The following is a 14,486-nucleotide window of genomic DNA, read 5'->3' as shown; positions in this document are numbered from 1 at the left end:
GACAACTGGGCTGGGCGCGGTAGCTCATGCCTGTAATCCCAGCACTTTGGGAGGCAGAGGGTGGGTGGATCATGAGGTTAGGAGTTCAAGACCAGCCTGACCAACATGTTGAAACCCTGTCTCTACTACAAATACAAAAATTAGCTGGGTGTGGTGGCATGCGCCTGTAATCCCAGCTACTCGGGAGGCTGAGGCAGGAGAATCGCTTGAATCTGGGAGGCAGAGGTTGCAGTGAGCCAAGATTTCGCCACTGCACTCCAGCCTGGGTGACAGAGCGAGACTCCGTCTCAAAAAAAAAAAAAAAGAATGAAAGACAATCATGCTTCTCCTTTACCATTATCCTCAGGTTGCCTATGTCTATCCTGTGTAAGAGCATAAGGTGGCACAGGGTAGAACTGAGTGGTAAGGCAAGGCAAGTGTTTGTAGCTGCCACAGCTACAAAACTTCAAGCTAAAATAAGCCCCAAGCCACTTATTACAACTTAATATCAGGTCTGACTATGCCCCAAATTAGGTCAGATTGGTAGCTCAGCCTGAATAAAAAGCACCTGTGTACTTGTGAAAAGGAGCTGTGAGGTCACATGAAAGCTGAGCTATGACTCTCACAGCCTACCTCTCCCACAAGCTCTGAGATCCAGTATTACCTAGTCCATCTCCTATATGATAAGGGGAGGGAAGGAAAACCCTCTGGCTGGGCTTCCTCTGTTTTTAAATCTTATCCCACTTGCCGGGCACAGTGGCTCATGCCTGTAATCCCACTACTTTGGGAGGCCGAGGCAGGTAGATCACTTGAGGCCAGGAGTTCAAGACTAGCCTGGGGAACAGAATGAGATCCCCCGCACCATCTCTACAAAAACTAAATAAATCAGCCAGGCATGGTCGTGTGCACCTGTAGTCCCAGCTACTTGGGAGGCTGAGGCAGGAGGATCACTTGAGCCCAAGAGCTGTAGGTTGTAATAAACCATGATTGCACCACTGAACTCCAGCCTGGGTGACGAAGCGAGGCCCTGTCTCAAAAATCATCCCTCTCTACCCAAGATAGTTATCAAGAACTGGGGAATCAACCACATCCAGCTGCTAGGTTCAGATTGTTCTTACTAGGAGATCTGGGGGAAGCCCTGTACACAGCCTAGGTTAACGGTTTGAGAGGAGAAGGAGATGGTGAACAAGGAGTGGCATAGCATTCTAAAATTCTAGATATTCTTTCCTATCAAAGGGAAAAATCTCTGCTGAATCAATGGAGAGGAAAGGCAAGCAAAATCAAACAGCGGCTAGCTAATAAGCAAACTGACAGGAAGCATAACATAGAAAGAACCCTCTACCACTTGCCAGCCTTAGGCTAATCTTGGGTAATTTAGCCACTCAAAACCCCTCAAAACAGAGATAATGCCTCTATCACAAGGTTGCTGTAAGGGTTAAACAAAATGACATGTGAAAACACCTAGCATACAGCATCAGTTAAATTAGAATCTATTCAATCTGCAGCCAGGCATGGTGGCTCATGCCTGTAATCTCAGCGCTTTGGGAGGCCAAGGTGGGGAGGAATCACTTGAAGACAGGATTTCAAAACCAGCCTGGGCAACATAGTGAAGATGCTGTCTCTACAAAAAAAATGTTTAACAATTAGCTGGGTGTGGTGGCGTACCTCTAGTCCAAGCTACTTGGGAGGCTGAAGTGGGTGGATCATTTGAGCCCAGGAGGTTGCAGATGCAGTGAGCCATGATCACGCCACTGCACTCCGCCTGAATGACAGAGCAAGACCCTGTCTCAAACAGAACAAAAACTATTCAATTTGCGGGAAATTCAGCAATTGCAAAACTAAATTTAGAGGACTAAAATCTCTCCACTCCCAGCCACTACTTCTATTCTAATGGGATGGCCTTAAAGATTCCTGAAAATGGCCGGGCGCGGTGGCTCAAGCCTGTAATCCCAGCACTTTGGGAGGCCGAGACGGGCGGATCACGAGGTCAGGAGATCGAGACCATCCTGGCTAACACGGTGAAACCCCGTCTCTATTAAGAAATACAAAAAACTAGCCGGGCGAGGTGGCGGGCGCCTGTAGTCCCAGCTACTCGGGAGGCTGAGGCCGGAGAATGGCGTGAACCCGGGAGGCGGAGCTTTCAGTGAGCTGAGATCCGGCCACTGCACTCCAGCCTGGGCGACAGAGCGAGACTCCGTCTCAAAAAAAAAAAAAAAGATTCCTGAAAACTCCTACCACAGGACATGAATGCCTGACCAGGCTAAAAAGCTTTCTCTCCTATCTACTCTCTGTAAACTTTTGTCTTCTAGGAGACAAGATGAAAAGGTAGGAGAGAGGGAGGGGCCTGAATGATGTATCCTGTACCAGATCTTGCAAAGATGGCTACACAGACCTAAGGGCTAGCTGAGTCTCAGGCAATGATCTATGGCTGAGAGACCTTGGGTTGAACAGTTTCTCTAGGCCCCTTCCCTAGCTCCCGCGAGTTCTGCTCAGAGGCCTGAGTCAATTCTACGGGTCACTGCCCAGTGAAGGAGAAAAGTGGCCTCTTGGAACAGAGAGGCCCAGCTAAGGTTGTAGAAAGTGAGAGTCCAGAATTTGGATGGGTGGATAACAGCAATGAGGAAAAAATATGAGGCCCAGTCCTTTCTGTTCACAGACGAGAAGTATAAATGATATTTTACTCTTCCTGAACTATACAAATTACTTTTCCAAACAGGGATGGGAAAATTAATTACAAATCATTCAGGGTGACAAAGGACCATGTCCCTTCAAAGAGAGCCACAGGAAGCCAGATCCCTACAATCAAGTAATAGCAACCCTTTTCCCCTAGTCTTCAGAGGCTCCTAGTAAAGATCAAATCATAGGTTCAGATGCCAACAATTGCTGGCAGAATGGCTCTGTTCAGAGTAAGCCCTCCATGACAGTACCTTAGAGAGCTGAGTAAATATTTACAATCTCTAGGAGCTCCTGAACTAATTTTTCTAATACTAAGACTACCTGACCATGGTTTCCATGACAGCAGCAGCAGATGAAATGGGGGAGAAAGGGGGGAAGGCCTTTCTCTTTGCCAGTATATACCCAAAGCTGGAGACTCAAGCTTTCCATTTCCTCTAACCTTTCCATTTCCCCTCCCTCAGCCAGGTGGATATAGAGTCTGGTAAAAAGCATACAGTGGCCGGGTGCGGTGGCTCACACGTGTAGTCCCTGCATTTGGGGAGGCTGAGGAGTGTGAATCACGAGGACTGAGAGTAGTCTGGCCGACATGGTGAAACCCCATCTCTACTAAAAATACAAAAATCAGCTGGGCGTGGTGGTGCACACCTGCAGTCCCAGCTACTCGGGAGGCTGAGGCAGGAGAATCACTTGAACCCGGGAGGCGGAGGTTGCAGGAAGCTGTTGCGCCACTGCATTCCAGCCTGGGTGATGGAGCAAGATTCCATCTCCCAAAAAAAAAAAAAAAAAGCATAAATACTGCTCTCTATGGCAAGTGGCCTTAAAAACTAAATTCCCGGCCAGGCACTGTGACTCACGCTTGTAATCTCAGCACTTTGGGAGGCCAAGGCGGGCAGATCATGAGGTCAGGAGATCGAGACCATCCAGGCTAACACAGTGAAACCCCGTCTCTACTAAAAATACAAAAATAATAGCCGCGAGTGGTGGCAGGCGCCTGTAGTCCCAGCTACTTGGGAGGCTGAGGCAGGAGAATGGCATGAACCCAGGAGGCGGAACTTGCAGTGAGCTGAGATTGTGCCACTGCACTCCAGCCTGGGCGATGGGGCAAGACTCTGCCTCAAAAAAACAAAACAAAAACAAAAACAAAAACAAAAAAAACCTAAATTCCCCATCTTCAGAAAAAGAAGATACAATCTAACTCATAAAATCCCCAAGGACGGCTGGGCGTGGTGGCTCATGCCTATAATCCCAGCACTTTGGGAAGCCAAGGCGAGTGGATCACAAGGTCAGGAGTTCGAGAGCAGCCTGGTCAATATGGTGAAACCCCATCTCCACTAAAAATACAAAAATTAACTGGGTGTGGTGGTATACACCTGCAGTCCCAGCTACTTGGGAGGCTGAGGCAGGAGAATCACTTGAACCCAGGAGGCAGAGGTTGCAGTGAGCTGAGATCACACCAATACACTCCAGCCTGGGAGACAGAGCAAGACCCCGTCTGCAAAAAAAAAAAAAAAGAGAAAGAAAAAAGAGAGAAAAAGCATAAATACTGCTCCCTATGGGAAGTCAGTGGCCTTGAAAGACTAAATTCTGGCCAGGCACGGTGGCTCATGCCTGTAATCCCAGCACTTTAGGAGGCCGAGGCGGGAGGATCACAGGTCAGGAATTCAAGACCAGCCTGACCAACATGATGAAACCCCGTCTCTACTAAAAACACAAAAAAATTAGCCGGGCATGGTGGTGCACGCCTATACTCTCAGCTACTCTGGACGCTGAGGCAGGAAAATCACTTGAATCTGGGAAGTGGAGATTGCAATGAGCCGAGATCATGCCACTGCACTCCAGTCTGGGCAACGGAGTGAGACTCCATCTCAAAAAAATTAAAAAAAAAAAATTAAAAAAAAAAAACAACTAAATTCCTCATCTTCAGAAAAGGAATATACAATCTAACTCATAAAATCGCCAAAGATGACTGGGCACAGTGGCTCCTGCCTGTAATCCCAGCACTTTGGGAGGCTGAGGCGGGCAGATCACCTGAGGTCAGGAGTTCGAGACCAGCCTGGCCAACACGGTGAAACCCCATCTCTACTAAAAATACAAAAAAATTAGCTGGACATGCTGGTGGGCACCCGTAATCCCAGCTACTCGGGAGGCTGAGGCAGGAGAATCGCTTGAACTCAGGAGGTGGAGGTTTCAGTGAGCTGAGATCACGCCATTGCACTCCAGCCTGGGCAACAAGACGGAAACTCTGTCTTAAAAAAAAAAATAAAAAATCCCCAAGGACTCATGCAGGTAAGGAGTTACTGAACAAGCTGGGTTCAAAGTATTCCACAACCATGAGTCACTTGTATATGAAATTATGATTTAAGGGGACAAAAACTAGAAGTGACTCAAAGTCCATTCCCTGGAGATTCCTCCCATATGGATATGAATTATTCCTTGGGGAAAACCAGGTAGGGACATACCTCTACCAAATGCAACCCTGAGACCTATCCAGGGCTTAAGAGGAAGCTCTGGCCAGGTGTGGTGGCTCATGCCTGTAATCCCAGCACTTTGGGAGGCCAAGGTGGGTGGATCACCCGAGGTCAGGAGTTTGAGACCAGCCTGGCCAACATGGTGAAACCCCATCTCTACTAAAAATACAAAAATTAGCCAGGCGTGGTGGTGCCTGTAATCCCAGCTACTCTAGAGGCTGAGGCAGGAGAATTGCTTGAACCCAGGAGGCGGAGGTTGCAGGGAGCCAAGATCGTGCCACTGCACTCCAGCCTGGGCGACAGAGGGTGACTTCGTCTCAAAAAACCAAAAAAAAAAGTTAAAAAAAGAGGACGCGGGGCCAGGCGCGCTGACTCATGCCTATAATCCCAACACTTTGGGAGGCCCACGTGGGCGGATCATGAGGTCAGGAGATCGAGACCATCCTGGCCAACACGGTGAAACCCCGTCTCTACTAAAAACGCAAAAAATTAGCTGGGTGTGGTGGCGGGCCCCTGTAGTCCCAGCAACTCGGGAGGCTGAGGCAGGAGAATGGCATGAACCCGGGAGGTGGAGCTTGCAGTGAGCTCAGATCATGCCACTGCACTCCAGCCTGGGTGACAGAGCGAGACTTGTCTCAAAAAAAAAAAAAAAAAAAAAAAAAAGAGGATGCTCTGACTTCTTGGGCCTCCTGCTTTCAGCCTGATTTAAAAGTGGTTGGTCCCTCTTTGGCAGAAGAAAAACCAGGAGCTACCAAGGCTCATGAGATTAGGAACTACATGTTCTAAACTCCTTCAATCTCTGGCACTATTTTTATCTCATTCCCTCCCCAAATTGGGATGGGAATGGGCAAGAAGACTTCCGCCTTCAAAGGGAAAAACAGGGCCAAAGAGAAGAAAGGATACACCAAGTGTTCCCTAGGGTAGAAGAGTTAAGAGTTCCTGCCTGGAATGCTCTTGACCAGTGCTTCCTACTCCAAATCTCTAAAGGTCTTTCCTAATCACACCCAATTATAATGACCCCAGTCTCTTCACTACTCTAACCAGTTTTTTTGTTTGTTGTTTTTGTTTTTTTTAACCTTCCTTGTGGATGTGTTAACTCAAGCTGTGAGATGATAAGCTTTGAAAGGTAGACCTTGGATGTCCTCCATCCTGTTTTCCTATCAGACCCAGCACATAGTAAGCATACATGGTCAGGAAACTACCTCTGTGTTCCTGGGCAATAGGTAGGTCTGTGATGGAAAATAACCAAGCCAGAACAAGCAGAGGTCAGTTGATCAACACCAAGTTTTCATAACTTTGGTGTGCAGAGATCTGTGGGGAGACCCAGAGGAAGAAGCCAGTAAGTCCTGCCCTTAGAGACCCTCTGGGGGGGATAACCGAACCACACACATAGGGAAAAAAAATAGTGTGGCAAGTATTGTGAGAAAATTCAAATGCAAAGGACAAACGGCAAAGAAGGGGGACCATGAAACATACTGGAAAACAACCACATTATGGAGATCAGAAAAAAAGAAAGACCCTCCCTCCCCACTTTCCCTGGAAAACAGCTGAAAAGTTCACTCTCAGTATAAATAAAGTCAAAAAATGCATGCTTCCCCTCTTCGATGGTCCCCTCCTGCCGCATCATTTCATTCAGTAGCAAACACGTCACAGCTCAGAAGAACAGGATGCTGTACTATTCAGTGAATTGAATTAAAGCAGAGACACAATGACGCCTCTAAGAATCAGGGTGGGGATTCCAACCCCTGGGTCTTTTGCCCTCCACTCAAACTGATGGAGGGATCAAAGGCAGTCCGTTATTGACTTTCTATACTTCTACAGCTCCAGTGCTAGTACACAGGGATCAAGAAATGCCTTGACAATGATAGTGGCCATTTCTTAAAAAGTAGGTAACACCAATTGCCAGGCAGTCCTAAAGTCATTCTCACTTGTTTTGGGAATACATTGTTTACATTCATAATTATATCTACCTTAGCTGATAACTACAGACAACAGAAAACAAACTCTGATTTACCTGAATGCCCACAGAATTACAAGGGAAAAGCATGATGGGAAGGCAGACCGCAAGTAGACATTTGCTGGTGGATCAAGCCGCTTCCTGATTCACAAAGTTCATTTTTGCATATATGTTCTACGATCTTGTATCTGACCCATTTTTTCAAATCTAAATTCTGAATTTCACCTGTCTGCCTGCCCACCCTCTAATAGCTGACAAAGTTAGAAGCAGGGAAACGGCCAGTGAAGAGCCAAGGCCTGTTAATGTACTCATCCTATCCCTGGATAACCACTGAGTTGAATATTAGGCCTTACAAATCGTTAAGCAATCAATGTCCCAGTTCTGGATCTCATATTCTTTTTTTTTTTTTTTTTTTGAGACAGGGTCTCTCGCTCTGTCGTCAGGCTGGAGTGCAGTGGCGTGATATTGGCTTACTGCAACTTCTGCCCACAGGTTCAAGTGATTCTCCTGCCTCAGCCTCCCAATAGCTGGGACTGCAGGCACGAGCCACCATGCTCATCTAATTTTTGTATTTCTAGTAGAGACGGGGTTTCACCATGTTGGCCAGGATGGTCTTGATCTCTTGACCTTGTGATCTGCCTGCCTTGGCCTCCCAAAGCGCTGGGATTACAGGCGTGAGCCACCACGCCTGGCCTAGATCTCATAGTCTTAAGTACGTATTCTCGTTTGTAGCAGTGGAAAGGTATACATGATCAACTCTGGGATGGCAGAATGAAGAAGCTGGGTAAGAGGACAGGAGGGGCAACTATCAGGACCCCTGAAGTCCTCATTCAGGTCCATTCCATTGCTTCACTCCACCTTCTTTTTTTTTTTTTTTTTTTTTTTTTTTTTTTTTTTGAGACGGAGTCTTTGCTCTGTAGCCCGGGCTGGAGTGCAGTGGCCGGATCTCAGCTCACTGCAAGCTCCGCCTCCCGGGTTTGTGCCATTCTCCTGCCTCAGCCTCCCGAGTAGCTGGGACTACAAGCGCCCGCCACCTCGCCCGGCTAGTTTTTTTGTATTTTTAGTAGAGACGGGGTTTCACCGTGTTAGCCAGGATGGTCTCGATCTCCTGACCTCGTGATCCGCCCGTCTCGGCCTCCCAAAGTGCTGGGATTACAGGCTTGAGCCACCGCGCCCGGCCTCACTCCACCTTCTTATTCAGAAGCGATGTGTTCTCTCCTCTGTGTGTGCTATCTGGTTCTGAAGGAGAGTCCCCTAGGTACCATTCACCCCACTACTGTGGCTAATGCCACCAAACTAAACACTACTCACTTAAGTCTTCACTCATTCTAAATGCCCAGTTAAATCACTAGCAATTGGTTGTGTGTACATGAAGTCAATGACAGCATCTAACAGGAGGGTCCAAGGTCTACTGCCCGCTCTTATCAGCCCCCCAAACATCTACACACACACACATTACATCTCAACTCAACATATTGACCTAAGTCTGAAACAGGGTTGATAGTACAAATAGCTGTGGTGTGTATGTGGAAAGGAATATCAAAAATAAATTCGGTAAATCTGGATGCTGTATCCCTTCCTTCACCAACACCCCCCACCCATTTTCATACTAGTGGCTGCTGTTACTATGACAACCTGTCCAGGAAGTTGGCCCACACTTCTTCCTTCAGGAGCAGGAAGCTGGAGCAGTGTTTGTGTTGCTTCAGAAAAAAACTTGAAAGCCTCCTCCCCCGCCCCCCCTCGTCCCCCCCACCCGGTATCCGCTCCAGTATCCCTCCAAAACCCAATTTCTTAACTCCCTTCCCTCCCCCCACACCTACCTCCTCTAACTCATCCTTGGCATCCAAACTGGTTGAAAGTAGCAGCCTCCCCCCTCCTGGTGCTCCTGCTCCCGCTCCTCCTCCTCCACCTCCCGCTGCTCCCGAAGCAGCTGCTGCTGCTGCTGCTGCCCCTTTTCCCTTCTGCAACTCCATGGCTGCAGCCAGGAGACGGGAAAAGGTCAGGGAGTGGATGGATGGAAAGTCCTAGATATCAGGAACTCTGGATTGCCAGGGACTGGGGGACAAGAGGCACAAGTTGGGGAGGGGAGAGCAAGGGCCCCTGTCCTCTCCACTCCTCCCTCCTCTCCAAAAGGCCGCGCCTGCGTTGGGGGCGAAGGCAGAGTCCTCTGGGTCCTGACTTTGGGGTGGCAGTGCTGAGGGAAAGCCGCTGGCTCCGAAGTACAGTGGGATAAAAGCCTGTGCCCCTATGGGAAGGGTAGGAGAGGCTTCCGCCCCTGAAGAAGTGGACCCTAAGAGCGTCTGACCCTAAGAAAAGGAGGGAAAACCCTAAGTTTCTGCCTCTTTTCCCCGTTGGGGGGGGAAAGAGGAGTCCTGCCCCTGAAGTAGGAGGTAGGAAACCTTCCTGGCTGATGCCCCAAGGCTTGGGAAGTGAAGCGCCTTTGGATCCGGCCCCTAGGGGGTGAGGGTGAGGCAATAAGCGCTATGGGAGGACAGGGAGGACCAGCGTCTCCCCACACCACACAGAGGCAGCCATGGTGGAAGGGCGGGGGGTGGGAAGGCGGAGGGCGAGGGCGAGGGCGAGGGAGGGGGAGAAATCCTGTAGGCCCGCGCCGGAAGTGAGCAGTCGCGGCCTCTGGCCTCGGCCAATAGCTGCTTCCGCGGTGGCACTGAGTCTCCAAGGGGTAGGAAGATCTCGGCGGACCGGCCTTTTCCCCGTCTGCCAATTGTGTTGAGGGAGAAGAGAGCCTGGTTTGATGGGCAACTAGCGTGCCCAATCGCTTCCCTCCTTTGCTCTCAGGTGGGGTGGGAGCGCGAGGCGATCAGGAAGGAGAGAGGCTGCGCTTGCGTGCGCTGACGCGCATGCGCGATGTCACCCTCCGCCCTTCTCCCTCCTCGTTTTAGAATTTGGGTGGGTGCAGGAACCTGGGCAATGTTCCTGCGTGGCTTTGAGAGACACGAAGCCTGCAACGAAGTGGCAGGGTCGGGGAGGCAACGGTACCCCAACCCGTAGGCAGTCACAGAGCAAATGCCGTCGGATGGTATGAAGCCAACTCCCAGAGCTAGGAGTGCATCACACAGGCAAGTGTGTGCGCTCTCACAAGTGCAATGATCAGACTTTGCAAAAAAAAGTGCATTGACCCTTAGGCCGGGCGCGGTGGCTCACGCCTGTAATCCCAGCACTTTGGGAGGCCGAGGCGGGCGGGTCACGAAGTCAGGAGATTGAGACTATCCTGGCCAACATGGTGAAACCCCGTCTCTACTAAAAATGCAAAAATTAGCCTAGCGTGGTGGCAGGCGCCTGTAGTCCCAGTTACTTGGGAGGCTGAGGCAGGAGAATCGCTTGAATCCGGAAGGCGGAGGTTGCAGTGAGCCGAGATCGCGCCACTGCACTCCATCCAGCCTGGGCGACAAGAGCAAAAACTCGTCTCAAAAAAAAAAAAAAAAAGTGCATGATCCACTGGTTCAAAACAAGTCGTTCGAGTCGTGCCAGCACTACGTCCAGCAAAAATGTTCCAAACTTCATTTTTGTTTTGAGTATCTGGGACTGACCCATGTCACTGAAGTCACTGTACTTTCACCTAGTGCAGAGTGTTGTGATGTGTTGCGAACCTAATGTAGCCTTGATTGTAAGTCCATTTGTATTTCTTGGTTCTCCATTTGTGTGTCTCAGTGGCATTTTTTTTTTCAAGAGCACTTTAGGATTATTTTTCGCAGATCCAAAGACAGATCAAATTTCGCTTTTTTTTTTTTTTTTTTTTTTTTTTTTTTAAGACGGAGTCTCACTGTTTTCACCCAGGCTGGAGTGCAATGGCGTGATCTAGGCTCACCGCAAACTCCATCTCCCGGGTTCAAGCGATTCTCCTGCCTTGGCCTCCCGAGTAACTGGAATTACAGACACCCACCACTACGCCCGCTTAATTTTTTTTTTTTTTTTTTTTGAGATGGAGTCTCTCTGTCGCCCAAGCTGGAGTGCAGTGGCGCGATCTCGGCTCACTACAAGCTCCGCCTCCCAGGTTCACGCGGTTCTCCTGCCTCAGCCTCCCGAATAGCTGGGACTACAGGCGCCCGCCACCATACCCGGCTAATTTTTTTGTGTGTTTTTTTTTTGAGGCGGAGTCTCACTCTGTCGCCCAGGCTGGAGTGCATGCGGGTGATCTCGGCTCACTGCAAGCTCTGCCTCCCGGGTTCACGCCATTCTCCTGCCTCAGCCTCCCAAGTAGCTGGGACTACAGGCACCCGCCACCGCGCCCGGCTAATTTTTTTGTATTTTTAGTAGAGACGAGGTTTCACTGTGTTAGCCAGGATGGTCTGGATCTCTTGACCTCGTGATCCGCCCGCCCAGGGATTCCCAAAGTGCTGGGATTACAGGCGTAAGCCACCGCACCCGGCCAAATTTCGCTATTTTTAAAGACTGCATTAAAAAAAAAAAAAAAATCCACAGGCTTGTCCTAGTGCAGTGGTGTTTACAACTCATTGATCACAACCAGTTACAGATTTCTTTGTTTCTTCTTCAGTCCCACTGCTTCACTTGGGTAGCCTTTAAAAAACAAAATCCACATTCCTGCTTGTTTTACTTCCAGTAAAACGGAGACAAAGGTTGCCTGTGCTTTGAGAACATTATGTGACCTAACGGATGTGAGATCACATTTTAAACTGGAATACACTGCACAGATACTAGTTACCACTGCAGGCAATCCTATTTATTTTTACACTTGTAGTGGCTTAACATTTTAACTCTATATGTGAATATTCCTTTAAGTTGGCTCACTCATTCCTTTCTTTAATAGTAGGTGTAAGACCTTAGGGAAGTCCCAGCAAGACCATCCTGGCTAACACGGTGAAACCCCGTCTCTACTAAAAAATACAAAAAAACTAGCCGGGCGAGGTGGCAGGCACCTGTAGTCCCAGTTACTCGGGAGGATGAGGCAGGAGAATGGCGTAAACCCGGGAGGCGGAGCTTCAGTGAGCCGAGATCCGGCCACTGCACTCCAGCCTGGGCGACAGAGCGAGACTCCGCTTGAACCTGGGAGGTGGAGGTTGCGGTGCGCCGAGATTGCACCATTGCACTCCATCCTGGGCAACAAGAGCGAAACTCCATCTCAAAAAAATAAAATAATAAAATAAATAAATAAATACATACATACATACATACAGAAGTACATAAATTCAAAGCAGGAACCCTCTCATCATCTTTGCTATCCACTAAGAGCCTCACACTTCAGAGCACCTTCTTGCAAGCTGCCGAATCAGTGAATGAACCTCATTTAGTAAAGGTTTTTCAAGGCAAGCCAATAAGGCCATCTTCTCAAATCCAAAGTAAAGTCTCTTTCTCCAAACCAATTACTCAGATATTCCAAGATAGTAGCTACTGTTGTCTGATTCATCTGCTAACCAAGGGAAGAAAACCAATTTGTACATAATCAATTCCAGGACTTTCATGTGTAGCTGTCAGTGACCACACCAGCACGTAAACTTTCATCCAGACAAAATTTCTTCCAGCCTTCTTCATCTTTAGATTTTGGCGTAGTCACATTACTATCCAACTGTCATGATTTCCAGCGATTTCTATGTTTGTGCACATTCTGTCTTACGTTGAAAACAGTGCCACTTGATGTTGCCACTGAAGTGTTGGGGAATAACCTTCAGGGGCAGGTTGGCATCCTAAAAGAGAAACATTCACACCTTGCTTTCAACTTGTTTTTTTTTTTGAGATGGAGTTTTGCTCTTGTCGCCCAGGCTGGAATACAGTGGCACGATCTCAGCTCACTGCAATCTCCGCCTCCTGGGTTCAAGTGATTCTCCTGCCTCAGCTTCCTGAGTAGCTGGGACTACAGGCGCCCACCACCATGCCTGGCTAGTTATTGTGTTTTTAGTGGAGACGGAGTTTCACCATGTTGCCCAGGCTGGTTTTGAACTCCTCACCTCAGGTGATCTGCCCGCCTTGGCCTCCCAAAGTGTTGGGATTACAGGCGTGATCCACCGTGCCTGTCCTTCCTTTTCTTTTCTTTCTTTCTTTCTTTTTTTTTTTGAGACAGAGTCTTGCTTCTTGCTCTGTCGCCCAGGCTGGAGTACAGTGGCCAGATCTCAGCTCACTGCAAGCTCCGTCTCCCAGGTTTATGCCATTCTCCTGCCTCAGCCTCCCGAGTAGCTGGGACTACAGGCGCCCGCCACATCGCCCGGCTAGTTTTTTTGTATTTTTTAGTAGAGACGGGGTTTCACCGTGTTAACCAGGATGGTCTCGATCTCCTGACCTCGTGATCCACCCATCTCGGCCTCCCAAAGTGCTGGGATTACAGGCTTGAGCCACCGCGCCCGGCCTGTCCTTCCTTTTCAACTTCTTTGGGTCAGTTTGAGCTACCACAGCATCTGGACATTGAGCTGCTTTGGTCTGGACCTGCCTCAGGTATTCCTGAGGCATCCTCGGGGATAATGAGGGATGGAAACCTTCTGTCTGGTGGCAGAGCTCTACTGGCAGTAACCGGGGTATCAACTCCTGCACTGCAGACTCTGCTCGTACCCATGCCATGATTTTCAACGCAGCCAGTTCCCCACAGAATCTTTTTCTATTCCCTTTCTCTTCCCAACTTATGTATCCATTTAGTTTTATCTATATCTTTATTCCTTCCAATTGAAACAAACTTTAAGTAACTTGTAAAATAGAAAAAATTATTTTTTCTCAACACTTTTACATGCTTTTACAACTTTCCTTGCCAAAAATATATCTTGCTTTTGTTTATACACTTTGTATACAGAATTGTTTCTTTTATATCTAGTAGGTTTTTTGTTTGTTTGTTTGTTTGTTTTGAGATGGAGTCTCTGTCACCCAGGCTGGAGTGCAGTGGCACCATCTCGGCTCACTGCAACCTCGGCCTCCCTGGTTGAACTCCTGGGCTACAGTTATTCACTTGTGTTAGCCTCACAAAATAACAGGCGTGAGTCACCACAATCAGCCCAATTTTTGTTTATTAAGAGATCTATCTAAATATATTTAAGTTTTCTATATTGTATATAAATAAGATGCCAAAGTATAAAACTTATGTTTAATAATTAATGTTTCAGTATTTTAACTTACTTAGAAATGACTCAGACATTTTGTGATTATCTGTTACTTAATTTAACATAATATGACTTAATAATTTATTTTATTTTATTTTATTTTGGCCGGGCGCGGTAGGTCACACCTATAATCCCAACACTTTGGGAAGCTGAGGCGGGCGGATCACTGAAGGTCGGGAGTTCGAGACCACCCTGACCAACATGGAGAAACCATGTCTCTACTAAAAATACAAAATCAGCTGAGCATGGTGGCGTGTGCCTGTAATGCCAGCTACTTGGGAGGCTGAGGCAGGAGAATTGCTTGAACCCATGAGGCGAAGGTTACGGTGAGCAGAGATCACACCATTG

General features: G+C 48.3%; 1 protein-coding gene and 1 pseudogene across 2 annotated transcripts in view; both read right to left on the bottom strand.

Annotated features, from left to right (window-relative positions):
- INTS3 (integrator complex subunit 3) overlaps positions 1–9,718 on the bottom strand; it is a 49,160-nt gene extending 39,442 nt beyond the window's left edge. The window contains exon 1 of one of the 2 annotated variants that reach the window (XM_031653019.1): positions 8,901–9,718. In XM_031653019.1, coding sequence (XP_031508879.1) covers positions 8,901–9,053 — 153 coding nt within the window. In that variant the 5' untranslated portion in view covers positions 9,054–9,718. The remainder of the gene's footprint in view (positions 1–8,900) is intronic. The other variant, XM_031653020.1, reaches the window with a different exon arrangement.
- Positions 9,408–13,500, bottom strand: LOC103876126 (annotated as a pseudogene).
- Positions 13,501–14,486: the final 986 nt, after the last annotated feature.

The sequence above is a fragment of the Papio anubis genome, chromosome 1 (genome assembly GCF_008728515.1).
Source record: "Papio anubis isolate 15944 chromosome 1, Panubis1.0, whole genome shotgun sequence".
NCBI classification, from domain to species: Eukaryota; Metazoa; Chordata; class Mammalia; order Primates; family Cercopithecidae; genus Papio; species Papio anubis.
The sequence above is the reverse complement of the archived record's forward strand: the minus strand, read 5'-3'. Positions and strand labels throughout refer to the sequence as shown.